General features: G+C 40.6%; 1 protein-coding gene across 1 annotated transcript in view; it reads right to left on the bottom strand.

The window, feature by feature from the left end:
• Positions 1 to 516: 516 nt before the first annotated feature.
• LOC119656733 overlaps positions 517 to 24854 on the bottom strand; it is a 79617-nt gene continuing 55279 nt past the window's right edge. The window contains exons 18-27 of the mRNA XM_038063274.1: positions 22562 to 23455; positions 22152 to 22336; positions 21811 to 22062; positions 17876 to 18218; positions 11654 to 11791; positions 11295 to 11554; positions 10679 to 10853; positions 10089 to 10233; positions 1662 to 1930; positions 517 to 980 (exon numbers count right to left, since the gene is read on the bottom strand). Of these exons, the coding sequence (XP_037919202.1) occupies positions 648 to 980; positions 1662 to 1930; positions 10089 to 10233; positions 10679 to 10853; positions 11295 to 11554; positions 11654 to 11791; positions 17876 to 18218; positions 21811 to 22062; positions 22152 to 22336; positions 22562 to 23455 (2994 nt within the window). The 3' untranslated portion in view covers positions 517 to 647. The remainder of the gene's footprint in view (positions 981 to 1661; positions 1931 to 10088; positions 10234 to 10678; positions 10854 to 11294; positions 11555 to 11653; positions 11792 to 17875; positions 18219 to 21810; positions 22063 to 22151; positions 22337 to 22561; positions 23456 to 24854) is intronic.

The raw sequence follows: 24854 nt of genomic DNA, 5'->3' as shown, positions 1-24854 counted from the left end.
AAACAAAGCGTCAAAGTGCTGAATGGGGGGGGGGGGATTTTTTTAGCAGAAATCTCATTTTATCCGTCATCTTTCCCCGTAGTTGCCTGATCTGGCACCTTTTATCTATTCGGAAAACTTCATTTGCCGATGAAAGGCATACGCTATGCTGACATTCCGGCCATTCAAAAGGCGTGTACCGACATCCTCCGAGCCATGCAGGTCAACGGCCTAAAATCGTCATTCAAAAAGTTGTTAAGTCGCGCAAATCAGTGTATCGAAGCGGAAGGAGACTATTTTGCATAAAATAAAACAATTTTGCCGAAAAAAACCATTTGTTGTTCTTATTTTGAAAAAGTCCTGTTTACTTTAAGACAGAATTACCCATACTGCTTTTAATATAAGACTGAATATGTCCATATAGAATGGAGGATAATTTCGACTCTTATATATTGATTGCATGAAGCTACTTACCTTCCAAACCTTTGAATGTTGATTGAGTTTCTCCTAAATTATCTCAAAAAGAAAACATCGTCGTTTGGTTAAATACATGTATAAATATATATTTGTCATCATTATTACCTCTCCAAATTCTCTTCCATCATTATATAACTTTTAGAATATCTATATCAACATCAGCATATTAATCCATAGTATCTTCAACCATTTTAAAGACATTTCAACATATCTATATAAATATCTAGTTCACAGTTTTTAAAAATATCCCTAAAACGTGTCTTTTGTTCTGTGTTTAGTTTAATATAGAAATCTCTTGCTGATATTATAAACAATAATGTCTTAATATCGCCAAAAACTTTTGAATTGTTCAAGGCGAATGGAAATAGTTTGATTAAATCTAAATTGATTGATGAAGAAAGGAAGATTATAGTTAAGCACCAAACTCCATTCTCCGGAGGTAATGTGAGAAAATTTGGTAGCGAACAAATTAACCAGTCCTGAAGCATCCGCAGAAATGAAGAGTCAATACATGAACGGAAGACCTAAACGGGAAAATGCGATAAAAATTTGAACATGGAAATTTAAAGAATTCAAATGAAAGTAAAGTTTTGAAAGTCGATACTCTGTACAAGAATGCATTTCATGAGCCGAGCAACCTTTGGTGAAAGCAGGTCATTCTTCTAAAAAGAGGGAAAGTTTTTGAGAAGCACCGTTGCACTGCGGAAAAGTTATCCCAAATAAGAATTGATAATTTTATTCTTGGACTAAATCCAGAATAGGGAAACTGTTGGGCATTATATATGCAGTTCCAGGAAACATTTAAGTCGGCAGTAGGTCATAATAAATTGAAGTATACGAAATCATTTTATAAATTTAGGTTTACAGATTCTTGTCAGAATTTAAAGGATTCTGTCCTGAAAAATTTCGATTTTATACCTAACTTACTCCCAGCGACCGCCGATACTTTCTATTATATATTTTTTGCCTAAAATTCAAAGCTTCTTATCAAAATCTGTTAACGCAGTGTATCCTTTGTAAGACTCAATTTAGTGCTACTCAATTGGATCTAAATTATCCACAAGACCAATATATCTAGGAACATTCTTCTACGCAATATAATCCACTCGAAATATATCAAGAAATATATAGTTTCCAATTATGAAGAGGTTTATTAATCTCAAGTGAAAGTAAAAACAGGATAAAGCCAAAAAATATGAACATACCTGGTAGACAATTCGTGCAATAACTTCACAATGCGGCTGATTTATCGCCAAAAATTCCTTTATGACTTTCGTAAGGATTTCATTGGGAGGCACGAGGTCACGAACAATTTGGCACAAAACTTCGCCATAAATCCTAGCAGCACTCGACGTCGATGATTTAATGCGATGTAGCAGAACGTCCACTTTCTCCGTTTGTTGTGCAATAATTTCTGGATCATCTTGAACGATACCATTCGAATGTTCCGTTGTTTCTAATTGTTTCGACGAGCCTGAGGATCAACAGAACAGGAAGAGAAGGATGTGAGAGTTTTTCTGTGTTGCACTAGAATTTGTTACTAAAGAAATATTCTGCATAAAATTGGCTAGTTGCAATCATTAAAGTAATTTTTTTCTGTAAGGCTCAGACTCACAAAAGGAAGAGTCTATTAAATGCATCTTTCACGAAGGTCTAAAAATCACATGCACGAAGATCGAAGATCGTAGCTGTATCTGAATGTTTTCTTTTGGCAAGTGCAAGATATAAATCCAGTTCTTTCAATAAAGTTGTAAAAGCGATGCGCGAAGAAATGATATTAGAATTACAGTCTGTTACATAAGAGCGTGGTCACTGAGCGTCCTGTTTCTTTTTCTATTACATAGAGGGCACCTCAGTCCTTCATGCTTTTTGTAAAAAGTCAGCTCTCTGTCAAATTTAGTCTTCAATTGAGTGGTTTTTCGAAATGAGTGCTGTTTACGCCTCTCGCTTTGCGGCAATTTTTCTATGTTTGCATGAAAAAGGACCCAAATTAACGCAAACTGCTGCTGCGAAATAGATGGGAAAGTCGAAGCAGTTAAAAAGGTCGGTAACGTTGATGATTTTCCTGATCGTGGAAGTGAATGCAAAGTCTCAAAAAAAGACGAAAAAAAGATTCTCGCATTGTTCTCGAAAGATCCAACTTTGACTTTACGTGGAGCTGCTGTGAAATTGAAAGCAAAAGGTGTTGACATATCTTACGGAACGATTGGCAGGCACTTGCTTGCCAATAAACTGAAATATCGCAGTACTTTGGAAAAACCAATGTTGAGTGCAAAACACGTTGAAAAACGAGTGGAATGGGCGAAGGAAAACTTGGACCGCGATTGGAGCAACGTAATTTTTTCTGATGAATCCTCCTTCTGGGCATTTCCGAGCATCAAACACGCCTGGGCAACCTCCACCAGTAGGATGCTTCAACGGACTGTTAAACACCCCGTCAAGGTGCATGTTTGGGGGTGCTTCTCAAACAAAGGTTTCGGTATTTTGTTCTTATTTACCGAGAATGTGAATGCCGAAAAAATGAATAAAATATATAAAAGTGGAAAGCGAGTGGAAGGCGCAAAACGGAGTTGTCACTTTAGATTGGCCATCTCAGTCACCGGATGCAAATCCCATAGAAAATGGGTGGGCTCTGATGAAAATGCAGCTTCGCAGACGCAAACCATGTAATTTACATCAACTTTCTCGACAAATTCGGAAAATTTGGAGGTCTTTTCCGGTATAATATGCAGAAAAACTAGTAGAAAGTATGCCCCGACGGTGCCAGGCCATAATTGACAATGCAGGAGATTGGACTTGCCACTGAGGTATTTGCATTGAGTATTGACGAGCAAATTATCAATAAATTTGCGAATTTTCGAAAAATCAATTGTTGTTATTATTTAACAGTGACCACGCTCTTATGTAACAGATAGTATGTACCCGTTAAGATAAAAAATATAAATAAAGTTAACAGAGGGTAGTATAGGGGAGATATAACACAGTGCAGCAATTATAGAGGTATCACGTTGTTGAGTACCATCTATAAGATATTAACCGCTAGCTTGCTGGGCCGGATAGCCCCATACGCCCAGAACATCATTGGCCCATACCAAAGAGACTTCACTCCAGGCAAATCAGAAACAGATCAGATTTTCTCTCTGTGACAAGCGATGGAAAAACTGTTGAAATATGGACATCAGTTGCACCATCTGTTCATCGACTTTAAAGCCACCTATGATAACATAGTCAGGGTAAAACTGTACACGGCCATGAGAGAATTCGGTATGTCGACGAAATTGATAAGACTGACTGGGCTGAACCTGACCAATGTGCGAGGCCAAATAAAAGCAGCATCAACAACGATCTCAGACAAGAGGGGGCCCTATTAACCTGGCCTTGTGAAAAGTGATCCGTGATGCTGAGGTAAATGCGACGAGTACGATCCTTTTTAAGTCTGGTCTATCCTGACAATATCAACATCATTGGAAGAACGACCCGAGACGTACAAACTGCCTTCATCCAGATCGAGCAGGCAGCGCGAGATCTTGGGCTGCACATCAATGAAGGCAAGACAAAGTATATGGTAGCAACGTCAGCACCAAAAACCAACCAACCAACAACATCAAACCGTACTGGTCAAACGGGAAGAATAAAAATAGGAGACTGCAACTTTGAGTCCGTCGATAATTTCTCTATCTAGGGTCGAAAATCACAACCGATAACAGCTATGACGATGAAATCCGCGCATGGTTGTTGGCAGCCAACAGAGCCTACTTTTGCTTATAAAAACTATTCCGCTCGAAACGTCTCACCATAGGATCAAAGCTCTTACTGTACAAGATTATGATCTTGCCAGTCCTCATGTATTCCTCGGAGACTTGGGTTCTTAGCCAGAAAAATTTGCGAACACTTGGCCGCGTTCGAGAAAAGAATCCTCCGAAGAATTTTTGGCCCCCTAATGAGGATGGACGATTCCGTAGCCTACATAACGACGAAATCTATGATCGATAAAATCCGGCCCAACAGGTTGCTCGTGGGCGAGTCACCTAATCCGTATTGATTAGGATGATCCAGCCCCGAAAGTCTATAAGGGCAATATCTATGGTAGAAAAACACGACGAGGTAGACCCTGCCTGTGATGGAGCAATGACGTAGGTCAGGACGCCAGACGTTTAAGTGCGACAATCGCATCATGGAAGTCTGAACCGAGAGAAGGCGTTTGACTGTGTGCCACATGAACTCATCTGGTATACTCTGCGGCAACACCTAATACCAGAAAAATTAAAGCGCTGAGTCTACCACGATCCGAAAAATGAAGTGCGAAGTGTGGGGGCATATCAAAACCGCTTCATTTCTCTGTCAGTGTTCACCAACGAAGCACCCTCTCACCACTCTTCTTTGTTCATTTTATGGATAGTGTCACAAAGGACATCGAACGTCCAGCGCTCTTACACTATTTTATGCACTTCATGTTTTTCTTGTATCTCATAGCACAGCTGATCTAGAGCAAGTTGTCCAAAAATGGAATGATACCATGCAGCACGGTCTCAGATTGAATCTGAATAAAACAGAATTTTTCCGACCGATCCTAATGAAACAAGTACTAGCGCCAATAGTGGCAGCGATTTAAATATCTGTATTCTGAAATTGCTTTATGTATTAGCGCAACCTGGATGAAATGGCGTTCCACAATTGGCGTTCTTTCAACGAAAGCCTCAAATCCAAAATTTATCGCCCCGTGGGGATCTATGATTCTAAGTATTAGCCAACTGCAACAGACACTGAATGGCGCCTCGCAGAAACGTATTGGACCACTGGCATAACATGTCATGATCACATCAGAAATGAGGACATCTGCGATCGTGAAAAAATTGCGAAGGGCGTTTTCGATAATTCGCTCTGATGGAAGTAGATGCCAAGATTGGTCTAAACATCGAAGTCGATGGGAAACAACCAAAAGATCGACCAAAACAACGTTAACTTGATATGGTAGATGGTCGTTTGAAAGCCTTGCAACTCCATTTCGATCCGGCCTTTGACCGGGCTAAATGGTGTAATCGATCAAGACGAGCCCACCCCGTTTCTGAATGGAACAAAATGTGTTCCTGCGGGATCTCTAGTGGTTAAATTAAATGTAAATGATGAGACGATTTCGTTTAATATTCTGTAGTGACTGCGTCTTTGTAACATTAAGAACATTTGCTTTGCCTTGATCGGAAACAAGCTCGTCTTCTCTCGTCCTAACATTCCCTAGCCTTCCCCGATTCCCTACTTTGAATTTATCCCTTCTCATCCCTATCTTCAAATTTCAATTTTCAACCTAAACTTGTAACTTTTACAACTTCTAAATTAAATACTTCTATTCATTTTATAAAACGTCCGTCCTGTCGCTCTCTATAGTTCTGAGTGTTGGCCGACCATAAAAGACAATGAACGGCGTCTTGCGGTAATGGAGACGAAGATGCTAAGTTGGACTAGTGGCGTCACACGTTTAGATCACATCCGAAATGAGAATATCCGCGATCGTTATGGGGTTGCACCGATCGTGGAAAAGTTGCGAGAGAGGATTCTTCGATGGTATGGTCACGCAATTCGTGCAAACGAGAATTCACTTGCCAAGATTGGTCTGAACATTGAAGTCGATGGTAAACGACCAAAAGGCAGACCTAAGCAACGGTGGCTTGATACGCTGGATGGGGATTTGAAAGCCTCGAGATTGCACCCAGATCAGGCATTCGATAGAGCCAAATGGCGAAGCCGATCACGACGAGCCGACCCCGCTTGTGAACGGGACAAAGGCTGAAGAAAAAGAAGATTTTATAAAACGACTATTTACAAACCCCCGAGAATTTACTTACACTTGCACAAATCCAAATTTTATTTTAAATTCCCCATTTGCACTATGCGAGCGAACAACATGTAGATGTACATTCACTTCATTTGTGTAAATCTACTAGGGTTGTTTTTGCAACGCATAAGGTGTTGTTATCGTTAAGCTGGCATGGACTTCGAAGTTCAAGGCCAAGTTTAGCGGGACCGGCTGATAGACAGACAGCTGATGAGCAGGAGATAATTTTTGGCTGGGAAAGAAAAGGTTGCGATTTTAGACTGGATAAGAGGGAGTGTGCTTTGACAGGTGTTGTTGGTCGTGCCGACAAAACGACGAGAAGTATTTGGGACTGCGAAAAGACACTTCGCAGTGAACGTAATAAGCAGCTCCCGCGATTTACAGATCTGTTTGTTTTTCGTGTGATGAGTTTTTCCCAAATTAGAAAGGAAACGTAATCGCGAGATTTAACTGAAAGTAAGTAGTGAAAGATTGGGCAGATTCGGCGATCATTTCCTGGGCGGATTAAAACCGCAAAATTTCGGTAAAAAAAGAACAGATATTTATGTCGGATCGTTAAGGAGCAGTTAGGTTGTTATCCTTTTTATGAAGTCGAGCTCTCCGATTTCGTGCGGTGTTACAATTGAAGTAGGAACCATACTCCGACTTTGGAAACATCGACTAGGCCAATAGGAATGTCTTGCAGTCGTTTTTGAAAAATTATCGTTTGTCACGCGAAAACATTCACTGTGACTCTAATAGAAATTCGAAAAGAAAACCCGGTATTGAAATTCGAAGAAGATTCCAGCAATATTAAATGAGAAAATGAACGAAGAGGCTAGTGAAAAGAAGGAAGAGTTTATTGTAAATTCGTCGGGATTTTAAAAGGAAGTAATCTTATTCCGTCAATATGAATAGAAACACCAATGGAACACCGAGTGCACCTCAAGAGCTAGCAAGATCAAGCTTAAGATATTGAGCCTGGTCTGCATTGATCACCATTTATTAGGTTAATCGTGCAGACATAATGTGTCGATTGGTTGTAGTATTTAAGATAACAAAAATGAATTTTAAACACTCATTTTTAAGCACAGAAGAACGGTAACACGCAGAGCTCTGAATGGACCCGTAAGTTTATAACTTTTTAATTTTTCTTATAAATATTTTTAAATTTTTTTCACGTATTTATTATTTATCATTTTTCATTACCATTTTTATTTTATTATCATATCTCTATTTATTTATTATTTTATTGCTTTTCTCTTCTTGAATTCTCCTTGGATACTTTCTTGATTTATTTCTTTTTGTTACTTACCAGCTATCGTTTTTGCATGAAAATATATTTATGCGTCATGAAGTATAGTTAATTATTTTTTTTATCTGAGGACTCCCTTCGTCTCTCTTTCTCCTTGCCGGCGCTTCCACATTTTAGAGGCATCCTCCAGAATAATGGCCAGAGGGTGACAAGGAAGGGAGGGAACCTCAGAGGCCGCGTCTCAATAAACATTTGAGGCAGGAGAAAGAGGTATCAAGACTGTGATCCGTCGTCCCCTTTCGATCGGGGCACTCGGGTCCAGAGATTTACAGTCCGATGCGTGCGGTCGAGCCGTTGTTTTTAAGGTTTTGTGTGATAGAAGACCTCATTAAAATCAATTCAATGTCCGTCTGTCTGTCACACTCGTCACGAAATTTGGTGAGTGCATATGGTATATGTGTCCCTTTACATGCAGATAGCCATTTTTTGTTAAGTTTGAAGGGAGGCTTCTCATGCATGCGAAAGGGGGATGTAAATTGTTTTTTCACAGAATATATGTGGGGTATCAAATGAAAGGGCTCGGTTAGTACTTTTCGAAACTGATATTGGGTGAAACGTAGGGGAGTGGGAGCTCAAAATGTAGATTCCAAAAAGTGAACCAGATCTCGTTCTCAGACCTGTCCAATCGAAAAATTTGAAAAAATATCACAGAGACGCATCTATTTAAAATTTAGATATCAACATGCATCCAGTTCGAATATCTGCATAAACAAAGTTAATAATAGTATATTACCATGTTTTAGAAATTTCTCGGAAAACCGCCCTTAAATTCATTCCAGAAGTATTTGGTATTTGGCATCAGCATAGAAAGTTTGAAGACAATCCAACTATTATTAACAAAGTTAGAAAAGGTCAAATTTTCATATTTCAGATAAATTTAGTGCACCTTAACATGTGTATGACGTCATCATCATTTAAAGTGAACTAATATGAATGGCGGGGTCCATGGGGACGTTTCAGTTTTCCTTTTTTGGTTGGTTTTAGTTATTTGCATATCAGTGTCAATGACTCGAGGTAGATATATGTATGGATATGAATCTGTAATAAAGTTTGCGGGTAGTAACCGATACAATAGACATGTGTGTACCTGGTTACCAACGGTTTTTAATTTACTTACGTTCTTTTGTGCACGGAGTAAAGTAGAAATGCGTGAAGATGCGTTAGATCAATTTATCAATGCGGTAATAGAGAATTTTTGTTTATTTAGGGTGAACACAGCATTTATATATATGTATCTTGAAGTTTGGAAAAATATAAGAGCATATTTTGTATTCTTAGCTATGTACCAATGGAAAATCGTGCATAGAGTTTTTCACATAAAATCAACTCAGGTTCTGGTTTTGTTGACTTGTTTTTTTTATTTTCATTTTAGCTCACGTTTTGGTTTAACTCTTTAGAAATCGTTGCAGAAGTGCAGCACATTGAGTTCGCCGTATTTTCTTCAGTTTTGGCGACGTACGGAGCGCGGACGTCTCTCCCGCGGTCTGTCAACCAAATCAGCTGTTTCGCGGTATCAAGCTAATGTCCTAAAAACGAATCGTTCGTTCACCGCCAGCTTTTTTAAGAAACTATGAATCTTTTTGACGTATTCCCACATTGGTGCAACGCGATAATCGGGATTCTTTTTTCGTAGTTACCGAACTTCATTGTTGTGTCGTTCACGCGCTTTTGACCTTTGGAACCAGGAACCAAAGTCTGACGGAAGTTGGGTATGGTTTACTCTCCGTGCGCAGTGTTACCAGTTTCGGCGGCCTAACACTTCTCGCTATACCCATCGACTGACAGAACTTATGGCTATACTATGTCGTAGGATTTCCACTAAACTTGTTTCACATTAAAACCTATATTGCCGGAAAATTTTATGGACCTATGACGAACTTAAAGGGGTTTCGCAGTAAATTTCGAAAATATAATAATATACTATTACTAACTATATTTGAGCAGATATCGTAACAATGAGTATTTTTGGGCCTAAATTTCTTTAAATTTTTCGACGGAGTAGTTTCTGAGAACGCGTCCTTGGGGTAAATGAACTTTTTTGAACCCCCGCGCTCATCCCCTTTGCAATCAATTAAAAAACACTAATTTTGTACGGGTGTGGGGAGCCCCCCTCCCCTTAAGTTCAACGTGCTGCAATATAATTCCTGCATGTGTGGGGATTCACAATTCCAACCTTCCAACTAAACCAAGGAAATTTTAAAAACATTTAAGGCCACTGAGTTGCATTATGAATAAAGCCTTCGGCTGAGATTTCAAGCTGCATTTTACCGATGTCAAAGCATATCACACAAAATGCTTTTCTATTTTCTATTCTGATTTCAGCATCTCTCTCCCAAATTAAAGCAAAAGGAAGATGTTAATCTAGAATTTCATGTGAAGATATAAATCTACAATTCCAAGCGAGTTTAACTAATCAAGAAAGCACCGCCTGGACATGAAATTATTCAAAACAATCAAATTCACTCATATTCATTATCGGAAATGTATGCATATGTAAAATCAACTTACCTATATAAACACACGATAAAAGAAGCTTTAGTGCCGGCAACGAAAACCGCTCATTCTCCACTTTAACAAGCTCCAATGCTAACTTTTCGATTTTATCACAGAACGGCTTCTGTGGAGTACTGACCACCATAATCCGCTCTAGTCCCTGTAAATCAAATGAGAACACGCATTATGGAATATATGAGCACACACAACGGCGTGAATGGCATTAAACTCATAGGAATATTACTATACAGAATTGAACCCTCATCACAACATCAGGATAATACGCTTAGAGAGAAAGCTGAATCCAGAACGCAATATATTTCTTCACAAGGTTATAAAATTTTAGGACCAGATTTTCTGGTCGTAATTAATCGCGTATTAGATACACTCACGCTGGCACAGCAGTAAAATAAAATTATTGCTGTAATCTGTTGAAAAGTGAATTATTCCACAACTGTGAAGGATATCAAAAGTGTAGGACAAATCATATTTCCTTTATTGCAAATATCCTTCTTATGGCACGTACTGTGTCCCCAGGATGATTGCACTTTTGCTACCTTTCCGCGTTGAATATTATATCAAAGCTTCTGTCTGAAGGTACGTACGTGAATGATGCATAAATAAATAGCTTCGTTTGTTGTCCTCTTCAGTAAATTATTGGCCGATATAATCGTATTGGATAATAAATGGCATTCGGGAACGAATTTTGTGGTCATTTCAATCAAACTAAAATTCAACGTCCAAACAAGTTTTGTGTGCATGTCACTGAACATTGTTGAGCTGGAAGTAATGAACGAAATAGAAATTATTAGAGTGGTAATTAGCGCGACGTCAATGCTTCATAGTTTTCAGAATTTTAGGTTTATTACTTATAGGCTCAGTACCTTGCATAATAATACGGTTCAGCGGAGCATTAGCTTGGAATGGAAGCAGTTAGTTTTGGAGCAAATGGATATTGAATTTACCGGAAATGAACCAATAATTATCGATAAATCACAAACTAATTACATACTACGTTCAAATTGGATCTGGCTCCCATCAATGCTTCACTGATTTCAAATCCAATCTCTAATACCTATGCTTCTACAATAATTAAAAATTTTTCGAGCGTTAGCAGAGGATTCCCAACCACTTTGCTTACAACTCAAACTGCATCCACCCTTAGAAACTCATCCCTTTTCTATATATATTTCAACTAGTCTCGCGAAGTATAATGCAAACCTCTCATCAATGATTCCATGATGTGCTATGTAGCCCACGATTATTTCCCTTAATAGACACAACTCCTCACTCAATTTTCCCAAGGTCGTACTTGTTTTCGAGCAGCACTCCAGCAAACACAAGAGACCATGAAGAGTGGCGTTCCGAATGAAGATGTGTGTACTCTTCAGATAAGTCGATATAATTGAGCACAGATGCGAGAGTTCCGCAAACGAGGGCACCAGAATCGATTGTGTCCTGCACAGCAAATAGATGATGTACTATATCCGGATCAGAGCAAGAAGAAAAGGAAAAAGAAAAAATAACATTAAATAACAATCCTCCCTAGTTACTTGATGAAGAGCAACTGTAACGCTTACGTGATGTGATATCGTATCGTCGAAGGGTATTTGTTCTTGAAGTCTCATCACGGTGTTTTTTATCCAACGGATGTGCTCACGATTATCGCAGATTTCACAAAACTTAACGAGATTCGGGAGTACAAGCATGTGATTGTGCTATTTTAAGTAAGGAGAGAAAAAAATAATTTTAATAAAAAATAAATTGATTTAAAATGATCTTGGGATATAGAAAAAAAACGAGAGATAATTCCATCTTTTTGCTTTACAAGCTATCTAAATAGAAATATGGTGGTCAGGCAATTAATAATCTCTATTCAAAATAATCATAAATGTTCCAAGTATTCTGAATCTTTTGCTGGGGAAATTTCTTTTCACCTAATTTAACTTTTGTTTACTTTAGATATGCTTAATCAGCCTTAATTAATTTTTCCACGAAAAAGAGATGATACCTCGTTTGTGCATGGAAGTATGTATAATATATTAGATTTAGCAGACGATTAGATGTGACTTTACCTTTTAACTCCACAAAAGCTGATATGTCATACAATTATTTGAAGCCCTGAAAGAGTTTTGTTATTGATGAGAGTGAAAAGAAGGAGGGACGACCCAGTGAGAGACGAATTCTATAGTCACCCTGACTTTGTATTTGATTTACTGCTCTCAGGGGTCGTTTGCGACCTTTAACGGGGCGCTCACGATGCGGGAGACACTTGAAGCCCTCGGAGCTGTCAGCAGCTCTCTGCCAAAGTGGAGGTTGTGGGGTGTATCAGGAGCCTCACGGACTCAGATCGGGAAAGGTGTATTGAACCGGTATTGATAGACCCCGTGTCGCCTCGAGGAAGCGATGATCCCTCCGTAAGTGTCGGGATCAACTAATCATATGTAAGGCTTCAGGGAACTTGGGATAGACGCTTTGTCTCCGAGGATAAACCCGTCTGTTACAACATTGCAACCCGCTCCCTTGTACACAGTGCACTGCTAAGTTTTAAAATGTTCAAAAAAAAGTAACAAAATTGATAAAAATGCCGAAATAATAGGAAAGAAGGAAGAGTTGACTGTGATTGGATGCAGTACAAAAATGCATCGCTCAGCGAAAGAGGCAGTAAGAGCCGATACCCTCGACGAGAAACCGCGATAAGAACGTCCAAATAAAGATAAAGTCTTGCAAAGTCATGCGGCTACAATACTCTGCAGTGTTCCTGTTTCGGAAAAAAAAACAAAATCGATGAAACTGGGCAAATAGATTCGTGCATGGGCCGAATGTGAGTCCAGTCGACTATCTCTGCTAGAGCCGAAGAGAAAAACCTTATTAGAAAATGTGCCGCAGTGGGGAAGCGCATGCAGTCCGCAATGCGCCTCCAGAAGAATGTCAGCAAAGGCACAAAAAAACCCGTGGATGAAACTGCAAGAATTCTTGGACCGCATTTCCTTCTTCAGGCGGACATCGAGAGCAACACAAGACACGTTAAAAGCAGCAACAACAGCGCATCCCGTTCAGAATACTGCAAGCGTCAAACGAATCACAGGCAGTTGGCTGCAAAGCGAACTGGGGGAAGAGCGGAAAGAGTAAGACGCGTCTAAATTTTATTGAAGTAGTTTCTGAACTTTACGGGGTTTTCGGCAAAATTTCTAAATTATGCTAATATACAATTATCAACTTTATTTGTGCACATTTTGGAACAGGATGTATTTGGAGACCTAGTTTTCGTTTAGATACACCACTGTGATTTTTTTTCAGATTTTTCAGTTGTATAGGTTCTGAGAACGAGACCTTTTGAGGGTCATATTTGAGCCCTCAATCCCCTATGTTTCACCCGATATTAAATATGGGACTAATTTCGAAAAGTACTAATTGAGCCCTTTGATTTGGTAGCCCAGATGGCCGCATTCTGTGAAAACAAATTTTGCACCGTCTATTCACACATATGGGGATCCCTCCTTAAACTTCACACAAATTGGAACCGTTTGCTGTGTGTAAAGGGAACAACAGACAGGGAACGCGCTCACCAATTTTCGTGACAATCGGGACAGCCTTTTCCGAATAAATCGGATGTGACAGACAGACAGACGGAAGTGGATGTAAGCCCGTGGGGGAGCGCCTATAAAACATGACAGGGCGATTCAGAGGCCATTCATTTCCGCAGATCATGTACCCTTGACTCTTGTTAAAAATTATCCACGAGTTATTTCCCAGCAAGACCCAAGAAGACACTGACAGCTTCCGGCGACCTCTGAATGTGACGACAACAGCCAGTTAGCAGCACCAGCGACGAGCTGCTGGAAATCGGCGCTAGAATAGGAGATAACAAAGATCCTACTCTGGATGGTGTAAAGAATGGAGCTTGGCATGTAATCCAGACCGGACATGTTTGTTGAGTTGTTCGAAGCGTGCATATCCGAGGAGATATTTCCTGCATCATGGAAGCGGCAGAAGTTAGTATTACTGCCTAAGGCTGGTAAAACTCCAGGTGAGCCAACCTACTACAGACCTATTTGTCTTCTGAACACTGTGGGGAAAATTCTAGAGCGCATTTGGCATTGATCACATTGATGCCATCAAAATGCAACCTGCGAATGTTAGTATTCCCGCCTATCTTGCAGCTATTGTCAACAGCTATTTACACGGAGGCTTTGGTATGACACTGATGACGGACCCCAGGAGTATGTTATCCCTGCGGGTGTCCCTCATTATTATTCTGTTAAAGGAAAGTCGCACCGCGTCCTTGAAGAACTATTGTGCCCTTTTACTGATATCTCAAGTAGCCCTATAACCGTTAGGAACTTTAGTATGTTCCCTACTTCCAGATCTTTCAGCTTTGCATCTGGTATTAAGTGTTCTCCCAGATGCCTCGACCTACTTTGCACAAGTGCCGGACACTGTCCCAGGACGTGCATAGAGGTTTCGTCCTCCTTCTCACAAAACCTGCAGGCAGTGTCCGTAGATATCCCTAGCTATCTTAAGTGATAGTTCAGCCGACAATGAGCAGTGAGAATTCCCACGAAAAGTGACCAAGTTAAAGTGAGCTGACTCCGCCCCGTGACCTATACCTTATGGTGGTTCTACGGGGGGAGACGGGGGTGGTTTTACTGGGTAAGAATCCCATACGTTGGCGTGTCCAGGCCAGAGCCTTTTGAAGATTTCCACCTCCTCAAAAAAAACTCGTTTTGGTAGGAGCTGCTGAACTATTCCCGAGGAAAATCAAAATTAGATGAGTAGTATATATGGTACGAATGCCACAAAGTGTTGTTGTTGCTTAGACTATTGCCACAGATCTACAACCTGCCGAAATCTGACAAGAGGACACTATGTAAAGCGAAGACTTGCAAAGAAAAAGACAATTGTGTTCTCTTCAAGGATCGTAGAGTATCTGGTGAGAGCATTATACATACTGGAGGTTTGGCCGTTGGCCAGTTTTCAGGGCGAAACTGGAAAGGGCTAGGGCGCGGCTAACATGATTCGCAAAATACAAATTAACATGAACCGGAGAGCAGCCGGTCAAAAGTTGCTGGCGCAGTGTGTGCGGAAGTAAAGGCTGATCTAGTGCTAATCAGTAAATAGAGCCGGAACAAAGGCCAAGCTTCATGGCACCTCGGTTTATGGGGTATCGCTGCCATCTGGGTTCGGGACGGCACCCGATTTATAATTCTTGTCCAAGGCGATGACTTTATCTTGATTCGGTGTTTACGAATAACGTTTTTCAGCGTTTATCTAACAGCGAATGAGACAATGCCGAATATTCGACTTAGGCTTAATGCTCTGGAGAACGCCGTCTTGCGCACGAAAGGCGGAATCCTAGTAGAAGATACTTCAATGCTACGGCACTTGAATGGAGAATGCCTCATTCAGATTCCGGAGGGAAACAAATCTTGCAAATGGCGGCTTTTAGTTTTAAACACCGGATCATGACCATTTTGACGCCCAGGCTACGAAGGAAGCATCCCTGACGTAACCTTTGCGTGGGAATCACGGGCGTCGTCGGTGGACAGGTGGTGAGTTCTGGAAGATTTCACAGCAGGTGGCCATCAACATACAGCATTCGAAGCAGTTGGCGCTCTCCCTGTGCGTGGGACGCCACGAAGGTGAACATCGAGAGATTCGTCGAAACTCTTGAAACATGCAGAATCGGCACTTCAGGGGTGGTGGCGTTGCAGCTGATGCTGTTGTAAATTCAGTGGTGGACGTAATACTGACAGCAACAGTGGGAAAGGTGTCAAGGACTGCCCACTTTTCTCCAATAAAGAATTGGAAGAGACAATTTTGATAATGAATTTGAGGTCTATATGCTTCCTAGCACGATGTGGTCATTGAAGTAAGAGTGTGGGACATGGTTGAAGCTTTGAAGTATAGAGAAGATATAAGATTGATCCAAGGACACTACCTCGAAGAACCCTTGCAGATATAAGGTAGATAGCGCTGGTAGAGTGATTATAGCTGGCACTGACTGTACAGTTTTGGATAAATAACTGATAAAGATAGCTGAGAAGAATACAAGAGAAATTAATTAAGAGAAATGTGCTGATTTTCCCTAGTAGACCCTTGTACCAAAATATCTACGAAGAGTCCGACGCAATGCTTTTAAACATCGAATGCGCTTTGAATGCAATTAACAGCCCTGCGGGCTGCGAGGAGGACTTTCCTAAGGAGCAATCTTTCGAAAATTTTGGAAAGTGCAGTTCAACTCAACTTTTGTTCTATCATTGTCCGGTTTGGAGATGACGGCGGCAGTGATTTGCTCCGCTTATTGAATTAAATATGTGAAAAATAACGATTTTGCCACTGTAAGGTAGCCGTTAGGACGTTTTTAGGACACTAGCTTGATACCGCGAAACAGCTGATGTGGTTGACAGGCCGCGGGAGGGGCGCCCGCGCTCCGTACATCGCCGAATATCGTGCATGCTGTGTGCGAGCATGTTCGTCACAATCCTCTCCGCAAGCAGAAACGAATGTCGGTGGAAATGGACGTTTCAACTCGAAGTATGAGTTGCATTTTACGAGAAGATCTCGGTCTCGGTACGTACCAGTGGTACGTTAACCATATGTTAACGCTAAAACTGAAGGAAATACGGCGAACTCGATTTGCTGCTCTTCTGCAATGATTTCCCGATAAAATCGCAAAGTTCTATTTTCTGATGAAAAAATTTTTACCATCGAGGAAAAATTCAACCGACAAAATGATCGAGTATATGCTCACAATTGTTATGAAGGCAAAGAAAATCCTCCACGAGTCCAACGTCGTCCGACTTCTGTCATAGTATGGTGTGGGTCGTCTCATATCACGGAGTAACTGATATTGAGTTCTGCGAGGCCGGCGTCAAAACCAATGCGAGCGTGTACGAAAGATGTTAGAGGATGTAGCCGAACCATTGAGTGAATCTCAATTCGCTGGAAAGCCGTGGTGCTTCCAGCAGGACTCGGTCCCCGCTCACAAAGCCAAGATGATTCAGCAGTGGTTAGCGGCGCATGTTCCTGACTCCATAACCGCGGATGAATGGGCCTCAGGCAGCCCAGATTTGAATTCTCTGGGCTACAGCCTTTGGGTTAAGTCTGAGAAGGTTGCCTGCGATCGAACTTACACCGATTTAGAGAATTTCAAGGCCAGCATCGTGCATGCAACTCGAGAAATACTGCTTCATACCGTGCGTGAAGCGATCGATCCATAGCCTCACAGATTTCGGGCCTGTATAGCTGCTAGCGGCGGCCATTTCGAATATTTTTTTTTCGTTTGAAATCTCTATGTTTTCCTTTTCTAATGGTGTACTTTTTCGATTGATCTGGTTAATTACTTCGTGAGAAATAAAGATTTGTTTGATTGACAGAACTTATGGCAATGTAGATCAATTTTGTAGCAATCAGAATATTACGGAGTCCACAATCCGTAAAAGTGACAGCACTTTCAATAAATATGAATATTTTTATGTAGATTTACATGAATTAATAAATGCCAAAAAACTTTCAGATTCACTTTAACTGAAATACCTAATTTGTTGGAAATTAATGAACCAAAACATTTCTATATAAACATCGTCCCCCATTGTAACTTAATTTTATCACACTGCATGTCAGCGTCAAGTCCTTCTCACTCTACTTCATTACGCCTAAAACTACCCAAGTATTTACCCTCTTCATTATTTCAATATTTATACAATAAACGCCTCGGCACTTACTAACCCAATTCACATGCTATCAACTTTCCCCCTTTATTTTTCTTTGCCCTTAAGGTAACCATGCTATCTACTTACCTCGATGATTTGAGTAAATACATCGAAAATTAATTGGCAGCTGCTTTTTAAATCGATTCCTGATGTATCCTCTTTAATTTCATCTATGTCGCCGAGTCCAATATTTCCACTAGCCCTATCTAAACCTCCTGTTGTGATTCCCCCGCTGCCCATATTTAGTCCTTCATTCGATAGTGGCTCCATTTGCTGCCAAACGTGATTGAGTTCGTATTGATTGGGTAAGAAGTAATTGGTTCCAATGATGGAGTCATGACAAATTACAGATAGATCGCGTTCCAAATTCGGATGATAGAATACATTCGAGCCCGGGATAATTAATTGAATTTTGTGTAGTTTTTTCAGGCTGTATTAAATACAGAAATATGTTCATTAAATTTCCAAAGATATCGTAATATTTGATTTCATTTATCTCTGTCTTGGTCTTATTTACGTTATTTTGCTTACATTTAATATCAAAGAGAAAGAGCGATATGTTCTGAGGCTCATTTGTACTAAGTTTCACTGAAAATCTATTCGTATTTAATGTATTGACGAAAGCAAGTGTAGTATTTTGGCAGGCGATGGAATTCAATTAACTTCGCCTCATTCATGAGTAACACCAATTTTAGACTAAACAAGTCGGGAAACCGGAAGCTTGCCGCTTCAGGTACAAAAGGTTTTGTGTTTCCCTATGTGAGAAGTATAACGCAGTTCTCCATTGGCTGACAGCATTGACTCGAGATATTTAAATTGCTTAGTGCTGTCAGCTTCAATAACCTGCCCAGATTATGTCACTTGCCAATAACCGGTCCAGCCGGCCGAAACAACCGTGGCTTGATACGCTGGATGGGGATTTAAAAGCCTCGCGATTACATCTAGATCAGGTGTTTGATAAAATAAAATGGCGAAACCGATCACGACGAACCAACCCCGCTTGTAAATGGGACAAAGGCTGAAGAAAAAGAAGAAGATGTGAGGAGCAACAGGTGCATGACAACTCCGTGCCACATAGTTAAAAATTCCATTGCCCTCTAGTTTTTAGAAAGCGATTTAAATAAATCATTTGATGAAAAGCCCTGTATTGATAATAGTCAACCTCATATGCTTCATATTTTGAGTTTAATATTATTAGCAAATGCGAGGAATTTAACCGACACCAGATATAAACAAGTCGGCAAACCGGGAGCTGGGCGCTTCAGGTATGAAAGGTTTTGTTTGCTTCTTCTGTGAGTATATTTGAGTGCAGAACTATCCCATTTGTACGCAGCCCGTTATGTATATGTATTTAGCATGTGTGACTACCCACTTTAGTGTGATATTGATATTTAGTTGCAGTAAATTTACACGGTAAACTTGGGGATATTATACTATTATACTATTATTCACTTAATTTGAACGGATATCGATATGGAGAGTATTTTGAGACCTAGGCACCATATAGAAGCAGCTTCATGATTCAGATGGATTCAGATTTTTCGGTTGGGTAGTTTCTGAGAATGGGTCCGTTAAAGAAATCATTACTTTCCACCCCTCCCACTCCCCGCCCTTCTAATATATCTCAAAACTAAGAGCTTCAAAAAGCACTAATCGAGACCTTTCATCTGATACCCAACATGACTATATTCGGTGAAAGAAAATTTTACACCCCCTTTTATATGTATGGGGACTCCCTAAATCTCAGCGTAGAAGGATATCACTCACTGTATGTCTGGGCGTTCACAGTTCCCACCTTCTCAATCGGTATAGCCGTTTCTGAAATAATGTTTGGACACTTCGCGAAGGCATGCACTACCGGCATTGATCGGTCTAATCAATGTCGAAGGTGTGGGGAAAAAGGACATATTGCCAAGTAGTGCAATAGAGACCCCAAACGCATTTTGTGCGAAGAAAAGGAGGGAAGGGATAACCGGCATATTGCCGGAAGTGACAAATGCCCAGAATTAAGGAAGGCCCAGAATAAACATCAATCATTGCAGGGTCGCACAAGATTTGTTTGCGCAGACCATTTACGAATCCACGTTGGAGATTGCTATCATTAGTGAACCGTACAGAAATCTTGACTTTGGTGTATGGGTCACAGATTCGACTGGTGGAGCGGCGATATGGGCGTGCGGGAGACGGGGTCCAAAGGTGATAGCCGGTGACTTTAATGCGTGGGCTATCGAATGGGGCAACAAAGAGACTAACGCAAGGGGACGGTGTTTATTAGAAGCATTCGCCCAGTTGGATGTAGTTCTAGCCAACGAAGGCGATGTAAACACTTATCGGAAAGGGGGAACTGGTTAAATTGTAGATCTGACTTTTTTTAGCCCTGCATTAGCACGTGACATGTCCTGGCAAGTTAGCGAGGACTTCACGTACAGCGACGTAATCACCTTTGAACTGGGGATGGAGCCACAAGTCAGGAGACCCTCACCCCGGAAGCCGAAATGCAAAAGAACGCCAGGATGGTCTGCAAAAGCGACGGACGAGCAAACATTCATGGAGGTGTGGCTAGACTTGCCTTGCAATGCAAGCATCTCCACGGGTAGAGCTCTCCATGTTACACAAAACATCTCTAAAGCATGTGACGCGTCGATGAATAGGAGATGCTCATTCCCCACTAGAAGACCCAATCCTTGGTGGAATAGTAAACTTGCCAGCCTTCGTTCGATATGCCACAGAGCCAGACGAACGGCTCAGAGGGCAATAGGTAGGATTGATCAAGGGCAAAAGGAGCATGCCTATAATCATAGGATCCATAAGCAGATGGCAATAGCGATGAGACCAGTCAGAAAAGGGTCGTTGGACTTAGAAATTGATCCCTTCCATCGGGGAGTGGCTGGAGAGAATAGGGAAATCAATTATAATCTCACCCAGTTTCTCACCGGCCATGGAGGATACCGTCAATACCTGTACAGGTTTAAATTGGACACCTCGCCTAATTGTCCAAACTGCGACGGGGTCCCAGAGGACCCAGCGCACTTATTCTTCCAGTGTCCTAGGTTCGTGGAAGAAAGGAGGAACCTAGAGAAAGGTCTAGGTGAAGTGGGGGGAGTCGGGGGTGGTTTTAGTGGGTAAAAATCCTACACTCTGGGGTGGATGAATTTTAATATTTCACTCGAATGTTAATTGTTCTCGTTAATTATGACGTCGGCATCTTATTTGTATGGCTTAGGATGCTGTTAATTCGTACGAAATTGATAAGTTTGAACTGCTATAACTTTGGCGTTAATGACCAGATTTTCATGAAATTTGACACGTGTATGCGAAATATAGTCCTCTATGCTGGTGCGAATGTCAATTTCTAAAAGTTGGTAATATACTGTTAGTTTATTTGAGCAGATATAGGAATGGGACATATTTTGAGGCCTAGATTTCATCTAAGTGCAATTTCCAAATTTTTTTCGGATTTTTGGAATGGGTAGTTTCCGAAAATGAGTCCTGTCTCACTTTATATGCGTACATTTTGACTCCTGACTCACGCAGTTTCCAATTCACGCCAAAACTAATGCCAGTATCGGAAAGTACAAATGGAGACCTTTTCGTCTGATACCCTACACGACTACATCCGGTGAATTTTTTTTTTAAATCCCTCCTTTGCATGTATGGGGAGCCCCCTTTAGACTCTACCTAAATTTATGTTACTCGCTGTATGCGTGGAATTTCATAGTTTCCATCTGTCCACCAAATTTCGTTCGGATCGGTTTAGCCGTTTTGTAGAAAAGTGCGCGTGACAGACGGACAGATAGACAGACAGTGAATCGTTTTTAATAAGGTCTTGTTTTACACAAAACCTTAAAAACGAAACTAAAAATAGCCCATTTAATAAACCTTACTTTAAGGTGATCACGACCCAGATTTATCAGCAAATACTATGCTGACGGCTTTTCAAATCGTCACCACTCCATGCTCCCATCCTTCGTCCAGGGTAATTTGCTGAAAAAGTTAATTAATTTTACTATTGCCCCACTTACCTTATATTATTTCGACACTTTATCCTTTGCCAACGGATTGAATGGTGGAATTTCGACACTTTATTTCCAACTACCGGAAATGTCTTACACATAATCAGTAATTCCATAATTACTGTCAAACAAGCATCCTTTATCAAGAACTGTTCCTGCTCGTCAACCATATTCGCATCATATTTACGATTAATCAAGAGTAGAAATGTCATGAAGTATTCCTCGAATTGTTGTCTAGTCGAAAATCCGAAAAACGATAATCTGTTCAAGGGAGGCATATGATGTAAGATTGTCTCCGTTAGATACGTACATTTATTTATGGAATAAGGCAGGGATTGAATTTCACCCACCTTCTGATGAATTTTTGTAAAGTATCCAAGTCGCTGAGATGGTCAACCGGAATCGAAGGGAGTTTTGCATAGCTACAGCCTTTTGTATCATACTTAAGCGTTTGAAAGAGCTCGTAGGGCACTACAGCCAGGCCATAGTAATAACTAGTTCGTAGTATCGTTACTGTTAAGCTTTTTAGAATATCCTGAAATAGCATTGAAACAGTAACACATTATGAGCAGACTCTTCTCGAAATTTGGAACAATTCTTAAAAACCAACCGATATCATTAAATACAACGATTTCAAAAGTTGCAAAATGCGACAGCGGATGAAAGTAGCAAAAGAAAAGCAATTGGAGATGAAAAAATCCTTGCTTTCTACTCTTTCATCCACTTGTCCTTATTTTTACAAATTTACAAATTCAATCACCATCGACTGTCGACTGTAGATAACTTTATTGTCGGATCCATTCAGGCTACATTCCATCAACTTTGCTAGGAAAATAACTTTTCGCATACGAAGCGATTGATTATCGCTGTCAGCAACATCTTTGGTGTCCTTGTTGACATACCCATCCTCCCCGTCTGCATCAAAATGTGTCAACTCCGCTCCTTGCTGCTGCAACCAACATTGTTTGTAGAAAATAGTATTTGAAATTGCGTTCGTCATTGCCGCGTGCAGCATATCCAGGATAACATTTAAATGTTTTTCATATTTTTGCGGTTTGTTAACTTCAACCCAGACGAATTTCTGCTTGAAAATTTCATCCACACATTCTAAGAAAACATGAGTTTCTGTTCGGATAACTTTTCCCTTTGTCATTTCTGAATTGAATTGCTCCTTTAAATGGGATGCAACGCATGCACCATATTCAATCAATAACTTCTCGATGGGCACCTGTGACTTTAACAACTGGTCATGCACGAACTTCTCTATTGCAGGTAACTGTATATAAAGCAAACTAATATTTTCCAGCTTTCGTAAATTTTTCATCAACGAAAGGGTTGGAATCGCTAAATTTTCTAAAGATATTTGGTGGTCCTCTTGATCTATCACGAATTGGAGATTACGCAAAAATGTCTGCAAAGTTACTCTAAGTAGGGGATTTATATTCATGTAATTTATGTGGGGATTATATTGCACGCAGTTGTTCTGAAAGGATGTTATCATTGTGTGGAACGCTACATCCAAACATGGAGCCAAAATATCTTTGCTGCAGAACGTTTCGGCATTGAAAATCGTCTTTAATTTGATTTCAGATTTGAAATCCATCAGAACTTTGGCTAGAGCTTTGGGATCAGAATGCGATGAAATGTTGATAACCTGCGGAATAAAAATAGAAAAGTTGAAAGACGAGGGTGAGAAATGCTTGAAATTCATTTTTATTTAAAAGCAATTGTTGGAAATGTTCTCGGAAAATATGTTAAAGTGACTGAATTTGATGTATTTAAGGGCGTTTATATAATTTTGTTCGTCAGTTCAATATGTATACGCATTTAAAAAAAGAATAATTATTTAGAGAATTTCTATAAGTATTAACTCGTCAGAAATACATTAGGTTGGGGAAAAAGTAATGTCATATTTGTGATCGAATTTTAACGCTTTATTTAACATACTTAGAATTATCTGATTTAAGTCAAATATGCGTCGTTTTGTTCGCAAACTTGTTGCCATTTAGAAGGCAACTTCATTATCTCCCCCTTATAAAACCCCCCTCCTTATTTACCATAAACTCAGACAGCCAGTTTTCGCAAGCCTCTTTTGAGGCCAACTTAGTAGCACAAAGAGCGTTTTGCATGGACCGGAAGATATGGTAATCACTTGGTGCCAAGTCCGGTGGGTGCGATAGGACATCCCATTCGAGCTCCCGTAGCTTCTGACGGATCATCAAAGATATGTGAGGCCGAGCGTTGTCCTGCTGGAATAGAACACCATTCCTATTGACCAATCCTGGCCGTTTCTGATCAATCGCCTGCTTCTAACGGTCGAGTTGCTCACAGTAGAGGACCGAATTGAGGCTCTGACCATAGTTGAGCAGCTCATAGTGGATGACTCCCTTCCAATCCCACCAAAAACACAGCAAAACTTTCCTGGCCGTCAATCCGGGCTTGGCGATGATTTGGGCCGGCTCGCCGCGCTTCGACCACGATCTTTTTCGCTTGAGATTTTCGTACGTGATCCACTTTTCATCACAAGTCACCATCCGTTTCAAAAATGGGTCGAGTTCGTTCCGTTTCAGCAGTGCATCGCAGGCGTTGAGATTTTTTCCGTCAACTCGTGTGGTTCCCAAACATCCAGCTCTTTTTTGGAATCCAATCTTCTACAAATGGTTCCAAACGGTTTTATGGTCCTTACCCAGTTTCTGGCCAATCGAGCGAATGCTCACATGCCGGTCTACTTGGATGATTTTGACGATTTTATCGGTGTCTGCGACGATTGGCCTACCAGTTTGGGATGCATCTTCGACATCCACTACACCAGAACGAAATCGATCAAAGCAACCCTGTACTGGGCGAATCGTTACAGTATCGGACCCATAAACTTCACAAATTTGTTTAGCCGCCTTCGATTTCCTGTATCAAACCACCACCAGTTGGCGCGGTTGGTGTCGGCTAAAGAAGTATAAATACTCCTACATTTAATCAAGGAGTCATTTCAGTTTTGACCATCGTTGTGTTAACAGTGAATAAAAAGGAAAAAAGAATGGAAAAGAGCCAAGAAC

The sequence above is a fragment of the Hermetia illucens genome, chromosome 5 (genome assembly GCF_905115235.1).
Source record: "Hermetia illucens chromosome 5, iHerIll2.2.curated.20191125, whole genome shotgun sequence".
Taxonomy (NCBI): domain Eukaryota; kingdom Metazoa; phylum Arthropoda; class Insecta; order Diptera; family Stratiomyidae; genus Hermetia; species Hermetia illucens.
Note: the sequence above shows the minus strand (reverse complement) of the source record. Positions and strands in the feature narration are given on the sequence as shown.